General features: G+C 43.4%; 2 protein-coding genes across 5 annotated transcripts in view; one reads left to right on the top strand and one right to left on the bottom strand.

Moving 5' to 3' along the window:
* LOC307227059 (cryptic protein-like) overlaps positions 1-18,548 on the top strand; it is a 384,101-nt gene that overhangs the window by 245,788 nt on the left and 119,765 nt on the right. The window lies entirely within an intron of this gene.
* LRRC2 (leucine rich repeat containing 2) overlaps positions 1-18,548 on the bottom strand; it is an 81,683-nt gene that overhangs the window by 2,820 nt on the left and 60,315 nt on the right. For both annotated transcript variants that reach the window (XM_079996132.1, XM_079996131.1), the window contains exons 6-8: positions 8,245-8,390; positions 6,092-6,247; positions 4,227-4,363 (exon numbers count right to left, since the gene is read on the bottom strand). In XM_079996132.1, coding sequence (XP_079852258.1) covers positions 4,227-4,363; positions 6,092-6,247; positions 8,245-8,390 — 439 coding nt within the window. The remainder of the gene's footprint in view (positions 1-4,226; positions 4,364-6,091; positions 6,248-8,244; positions 8,391-18,548) is intronic.

Genomic DNA, 18,548 nt, shown 5'->3' with positions numbered 1-18,548 from the left:
GGCTTTCCCAACTCATTGGGCCCCTTGTAACATTATGGTGGCCTAATCAAAGCATCCCATCCCTATGTCAGCCATATGACTATTGTGATCTCCTTGACTTATTTGTCCTTGAACTAGAGACAAAGCTTGTCGCTTGAATAGCTCCAAGGCAATAAGGCATAATTCAGGAACAGTGACTCTTTCCATGGTGAAGCAGAGGCCATTCTCTTACCCTCCCCGTCCCCTGAGCTGCAGCAACCAAGAATCATGTTCTGCTGACAGAGGAGGAGGCTGGACCATCAGGGGAAACACTCTTTTGAACAATGCCTCACCATCCAGGAGCTGAAGAGAGATGGTGGTCCTCCAGATGTGGTTGGACTTCTACTCCCATCAGCCCTGGTCAGCATGGCCAATGGTCAGGGACAATGGCAGTTATAATATATTTCTAATTTATTGCATTTATATCACACCTTTTTATCAAGGTGGCGTCCATAGTTCTCTCCTCTTCATTTAATCCCCACAACAACACTGTGAGGTGGGCTAGGCTAAGAGGCAGTGACTGGCCCAAAGTCACCCAATGAGCTTCATGATGGTCAAGTGGAGATTTGAATCCTCATGTCCCATGTCCTAGTCCAACACTCTAACCCAGGCTTCCTCAACCTCGGCCCTCTAGATGTTTTGAGACTACAATTCCCATCGTCCCTGACCACTGGTCCTGCTTGCTAGAGGTCATGGGAGTTGTAGGCCAAAAACATCTGGAGGGCCAAGGTTGAGGAAGCCTGATATAACCACTACACCACATGGCTTTTTGTTGTCCAGCAACATCTAGAAGGCCACAGGTGCCCATTTCCTGTGTTAAAGCAACTGATGTTGTCTCTGGGTCAGGAACTAGTCTCACCTGCATATATGAGGCTTCAGTTTCCACACAGTCTAATTCCAAAAAAGTCAAGGTCTTGCTTGTTCTCCTAATATTTCATTATTAACGGACAATGTACTGTTTAAAGCAGTAACTGTACATGCCACTCTAACAAACTTCATGACTTGTCTCAAGTCAGACTCTCGTAGGCATCTGTTTTTATGTGCTTGGACAAGTCATAAAGTCTGTTAGAGTGCCATGTATAGTTACTCCTGACCTAACACAATTATACACACAACCTTCCTAATCTTTCCCCCTAAAGCTTCTGCCTCAGACTGTCTTCCTGCAATCCAGCTGTTAACCCAATCCCTCAATGGCTCCCAGTTGGAGTAATTATTTATTTTCAAGAAGCATGAATGGGCTGCTTGCCCTAAAAAAATGGCAAAGATTATGGCAGTGTTTGGCCACTTGACAATAAAAACCAATATCCAGCAGTTTGAGTCCACACGGAGCTTCCAAAACTGATAAGAAAGCACAGAGTTATCTGTCTATAAATCCACTAAGTTCGATAAGTGTGATGCCTCCAACATGATCATTACTGAATACCTACCTTCTGTGAATTACAGGGATGTCTCCCAACTGGATTCTTGCAATCGGATCCAGCTTAGGATGTTTTCACAAATGATACTAAGAACAGCACTTGGGGTGAAAAGTTACCATCTATTCACAGTCTTAATTTGAAATGCATGACTTGTGAATTTTGTTTATATGGAATGGGAAGTAAAAGAGGGCTAGTTTTGATCAAATATTCCGTGGGCTTTGTTGGAGGAAGCCTAAATGGGAGGGAGAGGTCACATTCCATTGCATTCAAAGCCCTGACAACTGGCCAAAGCAGGAGATGGGATCATTTTTCACTATTTGTTTTCTCATTGGTAGTTTTTAAATTCCCCCTTCCCATTGAAACCATAAGGTTCCAGGTTGGCGTAGTTAAAGAGCCTAATCCAGAGGACTCTTGAGAAAGTGAGGGGCAGATCCAGCAGGCCCAAGGTCACTCTGACATGTAGCATTCTTGAATATAAGTAAACCTGAGGGCTGGCCCATTATGGCAGCACAGTGGTACATTGGTTCTCGAACTTAATCCGTTCTGGGAGTCCGTTTGATTCCCGAAAACATTCCAAAACCAAGGAGTGGCTTCCGATTGGCCACAGGAGCTTCCTGCACTCAATCGGAGGCCATGGAAGCCACGTTGGACATTGGGCTTCTGAAAAATGTTTGCAAACCGGAGCATTCAGGAGCTGAGTTGTTCGGGAGCCAAGCTGTTCGACTACCAAGGTACCACTGTATCAATAAAATCATTTTTCATTTGGCTTGGTGCTGGGCTAGGGAAAGCAGCTTCAGAAGTACCACTGCTTGAGTAGAAACTCTTTGGCTCCAGGACATAATATGAGAAATAATTCTACTGGCAAGACAAATATGTGCCAAGGCTCTATACATGGTTTAGCACAAAATTGGCTTTCTTGGAAATAATTGGGGTCTTGTGGAGCCAGGGGCAGATGAGTTTAATGATCTATAATTTTGTAGTTGTTGGCACATTCTTAAACTTGGATCGCTTTAAAAGAGGATTGGACAAATTCGTGGAAGGCAAGGATAACAGTGGGTACTAGCCATGATGACTATTCTCTGCCTCTATGGTTGGAGGCAGAGATGCTTCTAAAGTAGGGTTACTTGATGTCCCCAGTTCCCGGGGACACTCCCTGGATTTGCAAATCTGTCCCTGGACAAATTTCATCCCCTGAATGTCCCCAGATTTGCAAATCTGTCCCCAGGAAACATGGCAGCGGCAGCTTCAGCAGCCCGGAGCGCAGTTGGCTCTGGCTGGCTTCAGGAGCTGCTCGCTGCCACCGCCAATGCCGAGGGGGAACCAGGGACATCCGCTGGTACAGATTTCCTTCCCCCTTCCCCCTTTGTTTTGACAGATCAGGTAAGGCTCGGGAGTTGCAGGCGGGCGGCCATTGCCCAGGAGGGGTGCAAGGCGCACGGTTTCTCTGCCAGGCAAGGTGCAAAGCCCTTCTTTCGCACCGTATGAAACATAAATGCGCAGGGTTTTTTAAATACTGGGCAACGGCCAACCGCCCACGACTCCCGAGCCTCCCCCGATCAGTCAAAACAAAGGGGGAAGGGGGCAGGAGACTGGGAGAGGCTCAGGAGTCACGTGCGTGCGGCGCACCTTTGCCCAGTTTTTAAAAAACTCTGCGCATTTATGTTTTACAGGGTGCGAAAGAAGGGCTTAGCACCTTTATACAATATGCATGTGTGCTTGGGCCCAGGGTCTTTTGCCTCACCATCCCCACTACTGACTCCCTGTTGCTACTCAGCTTCCAAAAAAAAAGTGTCCCCAGATTCATTGAAAAAAATCTGGTAACCAGATTTCTAAATGCCAGTTCCTGGAAACCATACTCAGGTCCTGTGCTCAGGTCTTGCTTGCCGGTGTCCCAGAAGACATCTGGGTAAGAACAGGATGTGGGCCATTGGCCTGATCCAGCAGGATTTTCTTAAGTTCAGATAAGAATGGCTATATGGTTGGCTAAGAGTGGCGCTGTGGGTTAAACCACAGAGCCTAGGACTTGCCGATCAGAAGGTCGGCGGTTCGAATCCCCGCGACGGGGTGAGCTCCCGTTGCTCGGTCCCAGCTCCTGCCAACCTAGCAGTTCTAAAGCACGTCAAAGTGCAAGTAGATAAATAGGTACCGCTCCGGCGGGAAGGTAAACGGCGTTTCCATGCGCTGCTCCGGTTTGCCAGAAGCGGCTTAGTCATGCTGGCCACATGACCTGGAAGCTGTACTCCAGCTCCCTCGGCCAATAAAGCGAGATGAGCACCGGAACCCCAGAGTCGGTCACGACTGGACCTAATGATCAGGGGTCCCTTTACCTTTACCTTAAGAGTTTTTAAATAATGGGGCAGAGCTGCTTTAGGGACTGTTATTATTCATTGACTTCTCTTCTTCCACACACCTCTCAAGCTGATGTACGCAGCTATGTACCAAATGACATGACTGTGACAAAGGAAAAGTGAGAGGAAAGTAGCCTTACAGGGTGAAAAAGAAAATCTTTAATTCCGAGCCTTTTCCTTTTTATATGCACTACTTGCAGATTTCAAGCGCACCTCCATAAAATGACCGAGAAACTCGCTTTCTGTTTTAAATGGCTATTCTCAAAGATTTTGACTCTGTGCCAGATTCCAGATCCTCTGTGAAACACCTCACAAGGATCGCAGTGTATAATTGACTAACTTTCCTCCCTAATGTGATGAAGAAATCAGGTTGAAATTAGCATCTCAATACACTGGAATGAAAAGGAAATTAGGCTGCAATCTCACTGATATATGTCTGTACCTCTTTCTCTGAGGTCTGTAATGTAGGCTTTCATAAATTCTTTTTCAAACAGCTCACGATCACGGTCACTTTCTGTTATTTCGTCAATCTCTTGAAATGAGGTTGTTTCAAGAGGGTTATCCTTGAGGCTTATAAATCTGGAAAAAAATGAAATATTAGCATGAAGAGGGTTATATAATGTTCCTTATCATGAGCAGACTGTAACTTGCTATATGCCAAATGATTTATTGCCCTATAAATTTTCCGTTCTTCCTACTTGGTTACTGAGCAAAGTCAATTTATCTATGGGCAAAAGTTTGCTACTCTTTTCGGGGGCATAGAAGCCACACACTTTTCATGCTAATTAGCTAGAATAAACGTTAATTCAGAAGTAGCCTTGTGGAGGCAGACACGCGCAAGACTGAGAGCACATGCTTAATTATTGAATTGAAAGACATATTTTCTACCTCCTGAGGAGCATAAAAATATGACTCCACCCTCTCAGTTCAATTTTGCACAGCAATCTGAAGCAGGGGAAACCATGAAAAATATTTTAACTCAAGGGAGTTAGCTAGAATTATGAAGGGGGGAAACACCAGATTCATATGTGTGGGATGTAATCCATTGGAACAGTCAAATGCAACATTCCTTATTTTCCTAGAGTGGGCACAGGCAAGGGGGACATCCGGTCAGTGTAACTTCCTGTTCCATTGATCTAGAGCGTCCTCCCCCTGCATGTGACCTGGGAGATGGGCGTGGCCCTGGCTGACTCCATAAAAGTCGAGTTACGCAACCATTTTCTCTCTCTTGATCTCTCTCTTGCAGCCATGCTGCTCTCCTGCAGCCATTTTGCTCTCTTAATATAATTTTGCTGTCTGCTGGCTCTCAGTCAGCAGCCCTTGAGCTCACTCTCCATGTGAGATAAACTCACAAACTATTATGTAACTACTAAGGAAAGCCTGCCTTTCAGAGATCTAATTGTGAACTGAATGTGAGTAAATTTCTTGTTACTTTTAAGGAAAGACTCTTGTCTCTTTATTCTTTATCCTACTAGCCCCCATGAGACCATGATCAGAATTACTGGTTCTGAGAGCAAAGGCCTTAAACCAGGGGTCAGCAACCTTTTAGAAGGAGAGAGCAGATTTTGAATTTTGAGAGTGTACTGAGGGTACTAATCACAAAATAGCTGCTGGGGTGGCATAATGCAAAACGGCTGCCACAGGCAGCATGGCATAGCACATGACCAACCCTGACAATCTTATGCTTACCACAGGAAGTTAGATATGTTCTAATTGTGGAGATCACACAATACTGGTTGCACCCACACACTGTTTGTGTTGGTTGTCCTGAATTTGTTTAACATGGCAGGGTTATTATGGAATTAATTGGGCTAAAGGAGGCTTTATTTTATCTGTAAATATGGTTATGATCAGTGCTTTTTTCCTAGAAAAATAGGTGCTGGTACTCACCATATTCCCCATCCTTACCATGCTACAATTCCCAGCACCTTTAGCAAACTACAGTTGCCAGGATTGTTGGGGAAATTGCTTAGTGTGGGTGTGACCTTCATTGCTCCTATTCCCCAACAGCAAGCCATGAACATAGTTTCTTGGGTACCTAAAAGAGTTTTCCTTATTCCCTCACCCCTTGTTTTACAAGCATATCTGTCAAGATGCTTCTTCTGCTACCTGTTTGTGACACCTTGTAACCTGGACGTAATATTGTGTGTGTGTGTGTGTGTGTGTGTGTGTGTGTGTGTGTGTGTTGGGAGTTAGATTATGTGAAAAAAATGCAGGATTAGATTCCATCCATTGTAGAATCTAGGGGAACAGATCCAGGAAAGAGAAAAGGGAGAACATTTTTTGAAGTTGTTATTGATTACTTACTTTAAACCTGTGGTTGACTCACATATAGCTGTGGGCATCTTAACCAACTTATCGCCACTCACTGCCAGTAAAGTGAGCTTCGACATGTTGACCAAAGCTTGTGGAAGATAAGTAAGCTCGTTTTTTTGCAGGAGAAGAGTTTGTAATTCTTCCAGCCTTGGGAGATCAATAAGAGTTGCATAGTTAAGTGCATTAATACCATAGCTGATATGTTTGCTTATATACTAGCAAACTTCCTAGTGATATGATAATCTGTATTTGCCAGGCCATGAGGAAATGATAAGGTTTTCAGGAAATGCATGCACTCAGGAGAGCTGAAAATGCAGACCACTGGGAAGATGATTTGCAGAATGAAAGTAAAGGCACTCAGAAAACACCTGCCAAAGACCAAGGCAGTTGTAGCAAAATTCCCGCCCTCCATCCATGAGAATGTCGCTGAAATTTTCTTTCAGAGCCATTGTGGTGTAGTGGTTAAGAGCGGTGGACTCGTAATCTGGTGAACCGGGTTCGCTTCCCCACTCCTCCACATGCAGCTGCTGGGTGACCTTGGGCCAGTCCCACTTCTCTGAAGTCTCTCAGCCCCACTCACCTCACAGAGTGTTTGTTGTGGGGGAGGAAGGGAAAGGAAAATGTTAGCCGCTTTGAGTCTCCTTTGGGTAGTGATAAAGCGGGGTATCAAATCCAAACTCCTCCTCTTTCCCATTTGATAATTTTGGAATGCAATTTCTTTTCTCATTAACTGATGGAGAATGATGTTTGTGTGAGAGTGTGTAGAAATGTCAGGCACAGCCCCAAGGTAAATACACTATAAACCAAGGATGTTGGTAGACTCAACTCCCACCATCCCGAATGTATGCTAGCTGGGCCTGATGGAAGCTAGAATCAAACCACGTTTGGAGGGTCACAGGTTCCTCATCCCTGATATAAACCTCCTTCAGGCATGCAAAAGAACACAAGGACTGAAACTGGGAAGGTTCTGAATGCCCTTAGAACCTCTCTGTTGAACTTCATGCTGAAGATGTAAATGTTGGGTTAGGAGTGGAAATTGTGGGCAGGGCTGGTGAAGCCATGCCCTTGACCCAAGCTGAGCCTTCACACATTCTTTTCACCACCTGAAGATGGCTATAGAGTCTTAACCATAATTACTTTCAAAGCAGGACAGCAGACATGTGGCTTAGCTGCCACCATCCTTCCAGCTCATAGACCAGAATATTTGTGCACATCCAAGGTTTCATAGCTTCCATTGCAAATGATAGTTAGATCAGTGGGGGCTGGTCTACAAGGGCAAATGAAGCACTGCCTCACCAGCCTCTATCCACCCTCAGCCAGCCCCAAGGCACCTGCCTTCTTACTTGCTACCAGTTCATGGAGTGGCACTGCTTGGCAGCTTCCTCCTTCTTAGGGCTCATCCACACTATATCCCATGCATAGAAAACATGGATCTGAGAGGCTTCCTTCTTGTCTGACACTTTTCAGGCATGGTTCTGAGGAGTTTTCCCTTTGCCCTGCCACTTTCCCCCAGAAAACTCACTCTTTAGTGCTAAATCAGAACAAATGGCAATCCACAGAAAAGCCAATTCAGCGCTAAAGATCAGGCTTCCCCAGTGGAAAGCAGTGGAGCAAATGAAAGTGTGGATAAGTCCTTAGTCTCACTGTTCCACTTGCAGAATTCAGCAGTGGGGAGAATGGGGAAAGAACGAGAATCTGTTGTCTCCGCCTCTCATTGGCTGTGGCTCCACTTAGACAGCCAGCATGGTGTAGTGGTTAAGAGCGGTGGATTTGTAATCTGGTGAACCGGGTTCGCTTCCCCGCTCCTCCACATGCAGCTGCTGGGTGATCTTGGGCTAGTCACACCTCTCTGAAGTCTCTCAGCCTCACTCACCTCACAGAGTGTTTGTTGTGGGGGAGGAAGGGAGAGGAGATTGTGAACCACTTTGAGACTCCTTAAGGGGAGTGAAAGGCGGGGTATCAAGTCCAAACTCTTCTTCTTCTCTTCTTACTAGTGGTCTACCTCCCTTTTGCTAATGGGTACCAGCCAACACTGAGTTAGACAATCTTCCAATCCATGCCACCTCCAAATTTAGACAGTATAGTCAATCAATGCTTCGTTTGTTACAACCAAACTTAATTTCAAAGGCAATATAAAGGACAACCTGTCTATATCTTGTGGGAGATCTTTGAGGTTGTTGCTGCTCATATCCAACCACTGCAAACTCGACATCCGAAGCACACATATTGGAATTGAGGGGAAACTGTTTGCTGACACATCGACAAAGGTCACTTTTTTCAAGTTACTTAGCTGTAAAACAAACCAACAATTATGAAGAATTCAGCGAGGAAAGAATGCATTTAATTAGGGAGCTTGGAGTTTTCATCTCCCCCAAGTAAGCACAAAGAGGTATCTAGGAATTAAAATTGTATTGGTGTTATAAAACTAAGCTTTACTCAGACCCACTGAAATGAATGAAGATGAAAAAGTTAGATCCACTAATTCCAATAGGTGTGCTGTGGGTAATAACACCCTATGCATTCTTCCTGACTTTCAAGCAATGCTAGAAACTTAAAATATTGCTCAGGCTACTGCTCTAAGGCTGCAATCCTATAATTACTACTCATTAGTAAGACCCATTTTCAATGGAATTCACTCCCCAGTAGGTGGGGAAAGATTGTAGCCTCGGTCTACAGTTCTGCACACATTCACTAGATGTTGACCACTTGGGGAACATTGAAGAAGATGAGAAACCTCCTTCCTTTTTTCTGGGATCTTCCAATCTTCTCCAATCAATGGCAGCAGCTAGAGGAGAGATGCTTCATACAAGGCAGCCACCACAGCTAGTAATCTGGGTTGGGCTTCCACTGCAAATATTTGAAAGTACAATTAGGAAGACTCAGATACAGGCACGCACATTTAAGCTTCACATGCCCCAGAAGGTAAAAAATGATAATTGCTCACTTGCATATATTAATTAAATGTGCTTCGTTTTCTCTTTCATGGAAATCAGTGGGACATAAAAGAGCCTAACTTTGCCTAGATCACACACATTATATTAAAATGCTTTCAAGAAATGGATTAAGGATCAGAATTTTAATGTCCCCAGTTCTTTAGGAGACTGGCAAAGGATAATGCTTTAATCTAACAGTTTTCCTGGAAAGCAAAAGACACCTGAAAGCCAAGAAATCAAATTAATCCTGTTTCCTAGAAAAGGCACAATAAAAGTAAACAAGCAGGGGAAATATGGGAAAGAATTTAAACAACATCTTCTTTTGCTTATGGGGTACAATCGACGAGCCCTTGTGGAAGAAACATTATAGCAATGTTGTGTGACATTGCTTTATTCGACCTTGCATAATACCTGTATGACTCCAATATATTTAATCCAAAGAAGACCTTTGAGATAAACAGAAGTTGACAGTAGCAATTCTTGCTAAATTTTAGCCTGTTTTCCAAGCATAGATAAAGGTAAAGGTACCCCTGACCGTTGGGTCCAGTCGTGGACGACTCTGGGGTTGCACGCTCATCTCGCTCTATAGGCCGAGGGAGCCGGCGTTTGTCCACAGACAGCTTCCGGGTCATGTGGCCAGCATAACTAAGCCGCTTCTGGTGAGCCAGAGCAGCCCATGGAAACACTGTTTACCTTCCTGCCGGAGCGGTACCTATTTATCTACTTGCACTTTTTGGTGTGCTTTCGAACTGCTAGGTTGGCAGGAGCTGGGACTGAGTAATGGAAGCTCACCCCATCATGGGGATTCGAACTGCCAAACTTCTGATCAGCAAGCCCTAGGCTCTGTGGTTTAGACCCCAGTGCCACCTGCATCCTTTCCAAGCATAGGTGGTGCTGAAATCAGAGCTTCCTTTAAGCAGTGATGTGCTTCTTCCAGCCCAAGTTCTTGCCCTCCCAGGCCACCAGATAACACTGCTAAATAATTAGTTTGCAGAGGTCAGCCTTGCTCACCTACAGGAATCAGGGTACTATTTAAATACAGATTTGCTGGAGTTTGAGAGCACTGCATTTCTTTTTAAATTACAGTAATTGTTTCTAAATTTGAATGTGTGCATATAAATTTGCACTGTGCCCTTGCAAGTGCAGATAATCATGGCAGCTCTTGAAAGGGCACTGGGCTTTGCAAGCCATCCATCAGTTGACCACCAGTTTGATTTCAAACTATGTGGGCAAAGGAAAGCAGGTGACTTCATGTCATGATTATTATATTTATTATATTTATATACCGTCCTTCATCAAAAGATCTTGGGGTGGTTCACAAAATTAGGAAATTGGCAGAAGGGTATCCTTCCCACCATGGACATAGCCAAGGAGGGGCAGGGAGGAGCAGCTGCCCCCCTACCCAGATCAAGGAAAACAATAGGAATACTTTACTGACCAATCATGTCATTTCTGCCACCCTAATCAAACTCCTGCTCCCCCCCCCCATCAAAAGTCCTGGCTACGTCCATGCTCCCCACCAGTCAAAGTTGGCCCACAGGCGGTGGGCAAGCAAATGATCCCACCAAGCAAAGATTTGCTTCACATCCATGTGTACAGTCGTACCTTGAAAGTTGAACGGAATCCATTCCGGAACTCCATTTGACTTCCAAAAGTTAGGAAACCAAAGTGTGGCTTCTGATTGGCTGCAGGAAGCTTCTGCAGCCAATCCGAAGCCACAGAAGTCAGATGTTCGGATTCCAAAAATAGTTTGCAAACCAGAACACTCATTTCCAGGTTTGTGGCATTTGGGAGCCAAAACGTTCGCGAACGAAGCCGTTCGAAAACCAAGGTACATCTGCATAATTTTTTTCTCTCAGTCACTAACTCTCATGAGCACTGAAATGATTTTGAAGGGCTGTGGGTGAGAGACCAGCAATGTATCATTTTAACCTGAATGGAAAGTGTGGGATGTACAAACTGAGTAGTAGTAATAATAATAATAATAATAATAATAATAATAATATATTTATACCTTGCCCACCTGGCTGGGTTTCCCCAGCCACTCTGGGCAGCTTCTAACAAAATATTAAAATACAATAGTCGGTCAAACATTAAAAGCTTCTCTAAACAGGGCTGCCTTCAGATGTCTTCTAAAAGTCTGGTAGTTGTTTTTCTCTTTGACATCTGGTGGGAGGGCGTTCCACAGGGTGGGTGCCACTACCAAGAAGGCCCTCTTCCATCTTCCCAGGCACCTCAGGCAAGCAAACCAAGCTGAATCCCAACATAGTGTTATTCTCGATGTCTATTGCTATTTTTTTTTTACATATGTTTCCTTAACTAAGAAAAAACAACAAGCCTAATTTAAGGCTAAGATATGTGCTATTGCTATTTGAAGATTGTTCAACTTCCTCAGAGCTGTTGGTTTCGGGGCCTCAGGAACTTCTCGACTTTACCACCTTGTGAACCAAGTTAATTGGTGACCCCTGTCCTCACAGTTGGTCATCAAACTTCCATCACATGGTGCATGTCAGCTGCGCCCCATTGCTGACAGAGGGGGAGAGCTTAGAGAGACAGGAGGAGGTAATTAGGCAGGAATGTGGAACGAGGGAGGAGCAGCCAAGTTGCAGTAGAAGCCTGAGCTCCGAGAACAAGGAGAAGGAAAGGGGAGTTCCAGGGAGAAGACACAGACTGACAGTTTAAGCTCGGACTCAGAGGAAGGGCCACCAGTAATAGCCTATCCCAAGATGTGTAGGCTTGCAAGAATTAATGAGAGGCATGAACAGGAAAGGAAGTGTAAATGGGAAGAGGAAGGGACGGAACTCAGATTCGGCAACAGCTAATTTGGAAACAGACGCTGAGTGACTGAGCTTCGGAGTAATTTCTGTGTTTTGAGCAATAAACTGGAGTTAATTGCTGCCGGAGTTGTCTCACTTCAGTGGGAGAGACCAAACCATTACAGTACGCACCATGGATGGGAACCTGTGGGCAGTGTGGTATAGTGGTTAAGAGCAGTAGATTCGTAATCTGGGGAACCGGGTTTGTGTCTCCGCTCCTCCACATGCAGCTGCTGGGTGACCTTGGGCCAGTCACACTTCTCTGAAGTCTCTCAGCCCCACTAACCTCACAGAGTATTTGTTGTGGGGGAGGAAGGGAAAGGAGAATGTTAGCCACTTTGAGACTCCTTCAGGTAGTCATAAAGCGGGATATCAAATGCAAACTCTTCTTTCAAGTGTTGTTGGAGTTTAGCAATTCCCATCATCTCTGGCCATTGGGCATATTGGTTGAAGGTGATGGGAAATGGAGACCACAGGTTCCATACAGAAAGTGCTCAATAACACACAAGTAACATTTGCAACCATTTCTGGAACCATAGCAATATTTCATAGTGTCCCTGTGTGCCAGTGGATCACATGCCACTCGCTCCATGCATTCAGATCACTGGGAGCAGTTCTTACGCAGAAAGAAAACAACCAAAGATGATGGTATATAAATCAACCCTTGAAAATACTGGGGTAAGACTGAGAATGAAGAGCTTGCTTATGCCATTTTTATTATCCTGCATTAACTCTTGTCTTTGTGAGCAACAGGTCCAAATTACCAACGATAGGTACGGCATTGATTTCAACAAGAAACAAAATAAAATCACCCATAATTGCTGGATGTGTGAAGCTGTGTCATGAACTCTGAATATCGAGCTGGAAAAGCAAGCAAGCAGTAAGAGACTTCTGGTAGCAAGATGGCCACAGAGATATTTCAAGTTGAATGCCATACGGCAGAAAAGGACTTTATCAGCAGCAAAGGTATATAAAGGTCAAGCAGATGTCAGTGGACCAGTTGTCACCTCCTCCCCTGTAAGAAGATCCCTGTTTTCCTATCTCAAAAAGACCTGGTCCGTCATGATGTCCTTCAGAAGCTGCCAAGTATTTCAGCATCCCAGGCCAACTGCTAGACTGCAAAAAAATTATGTAATGTGAATATGAAGGTGTAACGATGTGAATAATATTTCACCACTAATAAGACACTCACTAAATAGACAGGGTGTACATGGGAAATATAATGGATAATTGACTGATTGGTCTGAATGATTACTCAGGGGTCTCCTCCCCCATTTTTGTCATCACAACCCCATGAGGCAGGTTAGCCTGGAAGAGAGTAATAAGCTTTGTCACCCTGTAAGCTTTATGGCTGAGATTTATGGATTTGAAATTGAAACCCTGGTGGTGCTAGTCTGATACTAGTGTCCCTCTCCCACAATAGCTGTTTTCTGGAATAGTCCCAGAGGTGGGAGCAGAATCACTGGAACACAGTGCCACCGCAACAAGGGGGATCTGTAAGTGCAGTCATACCTCAGTTTACAGACGCTTCAAGTTGTGCATTTTTGGGTTGTGCACCACGCCAAACCCGGAAGTACCAGAACGGGTTACTTCCGGGTTTCGGTGCTTTGTGCATGTGCAGAAGCGCTAAATTGCACTTTGCGCATAAGTGCTAAATTGTGACCCGTGCATGTGCAGACACGGCACTGCGAGTTGCGAATGCTGCGGGTTGCAAACGTTCATCCCGCACGGATCACGTTCACAACTCAAGCGTCCACTGTATGGGTGCTTTTTCCTCTTTCTTTCTCTCTGGTATTCAAAATCTTTTCTTCCTTCACCATTTATTTCGATGCTGCTCTTCTACCCCTTTTAAGTGATCTTTATTGCATAGCATGCAATTATTTGGGTGCCAAAGACAGCATTTCTGTAAGCAACTTCACCTTAAGTCTGAGGCTTTCTGGATTAGCAACATGGAATGCACTACAATAGCTTGTCAGTTAGTGCTGGGAAATGAAATACGAATAGGTATGAGAAGAAGGGGAAGATTGTTGGAATGGCATAGAACTGGAGAGTTGGAAAAGACCACAAGGATCTTCTAGTCCAGCCTTTTGCATTGCAGGAATCTTTTGCCCAAAGTGGGGCATACTTTGTTCCAAAACCAGTAGTATTCTTATATTGCGTTTCCCCTCCCTCCTGAGCTTCCTTTGTCACCAAAGCATTTCAATAGCTTTAGATGATGCTGGACTTTTGCCACACCCTAATTTTTTTTTAAAGAGTAATAATTTTTATTTGATTTTACAAGTATAGAATTAGAACAAAACAACCATATACATCCACATTTAAATATTCCTTTGAATCTCTATACTTCTCATCTTCCCCTCCATGGGTCCTATTATTAACCTTTTCTACTGCATCTTTTTCAGTTATCCATACTTATCCATATATAATTCCATTATCTCCATAGTACTTGCTACATTACAAGTGTTATTGCAATCCTGCTTATGGTGGTCTCTAAGGTAAATTATCATTTTCCCCCATTCTTTGTTAAAGTTTTGGTCTTCTTGGTCCCTGAGCTTTCTGGTCAGTTTCGCCATTTTAGCATAGTCCAGCAATTTAATTTGCCATTCTTCTCTGGTAGGGACTTTATCTTCTTTCCATCTCTGGGCTAATAACATCCAGACGGCTGTCGTCACATACATAAAAAGTCTTTTCTGCTCCCTTGGAATATATATCTGCACCTATAATTCCTAATAAAAAAAGCCTCTGGTGTTTTTGTTGTTGTTTTTTGCAAAAGTTAAGTTAAACATTTTTTTTTTCATCTTATGATATATCATTTCCCAGAATGCTTTTATTACCTTTCAAGACCAGCACACATGAAAGTAAAAGGTGACTTCCTTTTCTTTACATTTCCAATAGATATTTGTACCTGTCTCATACATTTTTGCTAACTTACTTGGAGTCAGATGTCACCCCCTAACTTTTTACTCATAGGGCATATGAGCAAGGCCTGGATTCATTGCGTACACCCTCTCTGGGTCCAAGCCAGTCTCCAAGCCTCCTCCCCTGCTCCTCAACATCTTTGCTGTTGCAAGTTCACCTGTCCCCTCCAAGCATACCAGCAGTGACAAACTAGAATCCTTCCTTGGCATCTCCAAGTGCATCTCCAACATGCAGAGGGGCCGGGAGGCCAGCTGGCAAGCCCAGCTCGGATGTCTCCATCCATCGGCCCGTGCTCCGACGTAAATCAGCTACCCAAACTTCAAAAGCCCGGGCACGCAATTAGGAGAATGTACTGCGCACACAGAAGTATGCGTGAGGCATAAGTCATGCTACAGCTACAGATTTATTAAACATAAATCAGAACAAAGAAACATGTCGTCTCTCTCTCATGTCGTATCGGAGAGAACCGCAAAAGCAAAAACTATACACAAACGGAAGTTCCCAGCATACTGTGCTGGAGTGTAAACAGTGTAAACAGACATGTGACATGCAACAATTCCACACGTCTGTTCCTTAAGGTGAAATGGAATTCTCAACAGTTGCGTGGATTGGACCCAAAGGGAGAGGTGAGACTTTGGGGACCAACACAGGCCAACCAGTTTGTATGATAAGTTCTGCACTTCTGCATAAGAGTGTGGGGGAAAAGCTATTTGCTTCTTTCTGGTACCATCTTTGTCCAGTTCCCATATGTTAATGTACCCAGCTGAACACAGAGACTAAATTGAATATAAGTTTTTAGTCTTAAGTTTTTAGTTATATAACTCTTGAGTGATGTACAGAAGGCTCATGGTTCAATACCCTGGCATCTTCAGGGAAGACAGGTAATGTGCCCCCCATCTGAAATCCTGGAGTATTTGACACTCTGTATTGATAATACTATTGATAATAATTGATAATTATGGTGCTGGAGGAGACTCTTGAGAGTCCAATGGACTGCAAGAAGATCAAACCTATCCATTCTGAAGGAAATCAGCCCTGAGTGCTCACTGGAAGGACAGATCCTGAAGCTGAGGCTCCAATACTTTGGCCACCTCATGAGAAGAGAAGACTCCCTGGAAAAGACCCTGATGTTGGGAAAGACTGAGGGCACAAGGCGAAGGGGACAACAGAGGACGAGATGGTTGGACAGTGTTATTGAAGCTACCAACATGAGTTTGACCAAACTGTGGGAGGCAGTGGAAGACAGGAGTGCCTGGTGTGCTCTGGTCCATGGGGTCACGAAGAGTCGGACACGACTAAATGACTAAGCAACAACAACAACATTGATAATACTGATCTAGATGGACCAATGGTCTGACTTGGGGGGATGCATATATACACACCGACTGTGGGCTGTTTGGTTTTCCCAATTTTCTTAGTTTTATATCACACAGAGTGCCTCCCTTCTATTTCATAATCCCTTGGAAATGGAATGTGACAAAGAAATATGAAGAAATGGACTAACGCAGGAGAAGAGAAACTTGGGTTAGTTGTGCCTCAGAATTTATATGGGGTTCTGATTATACTGTGTAAAGAACAGCTCCTCTGGGCTCTTTCATGTAGGGCTATATTTAACAAACTGTGTCTGGCTTCTATACGGCATGGAAGCCAAGCCGAGTTTTTATTTCATTTTTCCCCCTCCCTGAAATGCTAACAACAATTCCCTGAGGTATAGGACACAGAGGAAATTATGGCAGCTGAATAGTATATTTAATAAAGGAAGTCATGTACATTTTATTTCCCTTAGAAGAATGATGGGTTTTTGCACCTTCGGTAACATTTTATTTTTAAACAAGTGCACCAGGCTTATCAGTTTTACCTCGGCAGTTTATTTTGCCACCTCTATATTTCCTCCCTTTTAAGCACTTTGTTATCCAACTCTGAATCAGTTATAATGCAAGCTTTGTGCAAAGCTTCATTTTATACCACATTTGACAGTCAAACTACCCAGCCGCCATTACTGCTGTCCTCATTTTTAATCAAAATTGTCATCTTTATTTGACAAACGACCTATATTTCTGCTTATCTTAATCATTCTGCTTTAAAATATAGCCTGTGCAACATTCCAGAAGACCCCCGTTCCTTTGCTTCCCAACTCTCTGGCAGTGAAAGTTTTGGCTGAGAGAAAAGGACGCCACATCCTTGAACGGAAAGAGTTGTTTGATTAATGGGTGTGTTTTCAGTTCTGCTTTATTTATTTATTGTCATTGAAAAGGATCCGCTGATAAGGTCACCTGCTTGTAGTTTTAATGTGAACTGCCCATTTCGTAGCATGTCAGAATGAGAGGCCTGTGATCATTTTAGTTCTTGGCTACCTCTCCGAAACAAAGCTATATAGTCAATTAAATTCAACTCATGTGCCATATTCCAACAAGCTGAAACCTGCACAGGGCCAGCCAAACCATGATCCAAGATCAGCATCATGGCTCAAGGAGTAGATCAGGTGAGGCAGCAGATCGCCTGGCCACCCATCTCACCAGGCCAGTTCTCCTCCAACCCAGTGCTGAATTTACGTATAAGCTAAACAAGCTATAGCTTAGGGCCCCACTCTTTTGTGGGCCCCCCAAAAAATTAAAGGGAAATGTACATTTCCAAAATATAAGATAAAAAAACAAATGAAATAAAACCTACATACAGCAACAGAGTTTGGTGTTGTATAGGCTCCTGTGATGTAAGTAATAGGCCCCCAATCATTTTAAGTTAGAACTTAATAATTATTTCACTATTAATATACTACTTCTTAATTGTATTTCACTATTAATATACTTCTTCTTAATTGTATTTAGTTCAACAATTACTTTGATAAAATACATATTTTGTTATGTGCAAATGGCTTTAGATATCTACAGTATTAGGTCCATAAATTATCATATAGCATATGTTCAACACAAAAAAAGCAACAATTTGTTGTTGAAAGGAAGAGAAAAGTTAGACGAGAGAAAGGAAGTAATTATCATAAAGGATAAACATAATAAGCAATATGAAATGTGCATAGATTAAAGATTGACAAAAATTAAACAATGAGACTGGTTGGAAGTGAATAACCACAGTATGTCAGCCTCTTTGTTGGTAGGTAGGTGGAAGGGGTGGTGAAGGTGAGATATGTGATGTATGTTTTGTATGTTTTGTATGTAATATATGTAATGTAATGTCAATCTGAAGAAAGGCACTATGTAACAATACTTACTTTGCCAAACCTTTAGTAGGCAGTGCAAGTATAGGCCATCATAAAACAACCAGATACAAAATTTTAAAATATATACAAATAAACAACCATGTTAAAATATGCAATAATGTGGATTTTCATTGGAGTTTCTTCTTGCTAAATGGTGCCAATCACCACTCTAAGAGAAACTATTGACAAAAACTCAGCCACCCTTGAGGTTATTTCCGGGTTAATGTCAGGCAGACAGCATCTGATATTTTAATTGTGCTGCGAAGTTGGGCTACCCAAAAAAGGGGATAGCGAACATTTGAGCAGCTGGTTGTACAATACACAGTAGAAAAGAATATGTTCTACCGTGTCCGGCACATTCATGTGCAATGTTTCTGGGGATGTTTAAATATCTGCCCTTGACAAAAGCTGAGCGGAAAACGTTCAGTCAAGCTAATGAAACGTTGGACTGGAATTGTTAATTTTGAAATATAAGTGAAATATATTTGGAGTCCTGTAGTGATTTTATGCTTTTTATTGCAGCTTGTAAAACAGTGTTTGAATTGCCCCCCAAACCTCAGGCTTTT

The sequence above is a fragment of the Podarcis cretensis genome, assembly GCF_951804945.1.
Source record: "Podarcis cretensis genome assembly, chromosome: 11".
Classification (NCBI taxonomy): domain Eukaryota; kingdom Metazoa; phylum Chordata; class Lepidosauria; order Squamata; family Lacertidae; genus Podarcis; species Podarcis cretensis.
Note: the sequence above shows the minus strand (reverse complement) of the source record. Positions and strands in the feature narration are given on the sequence as shown.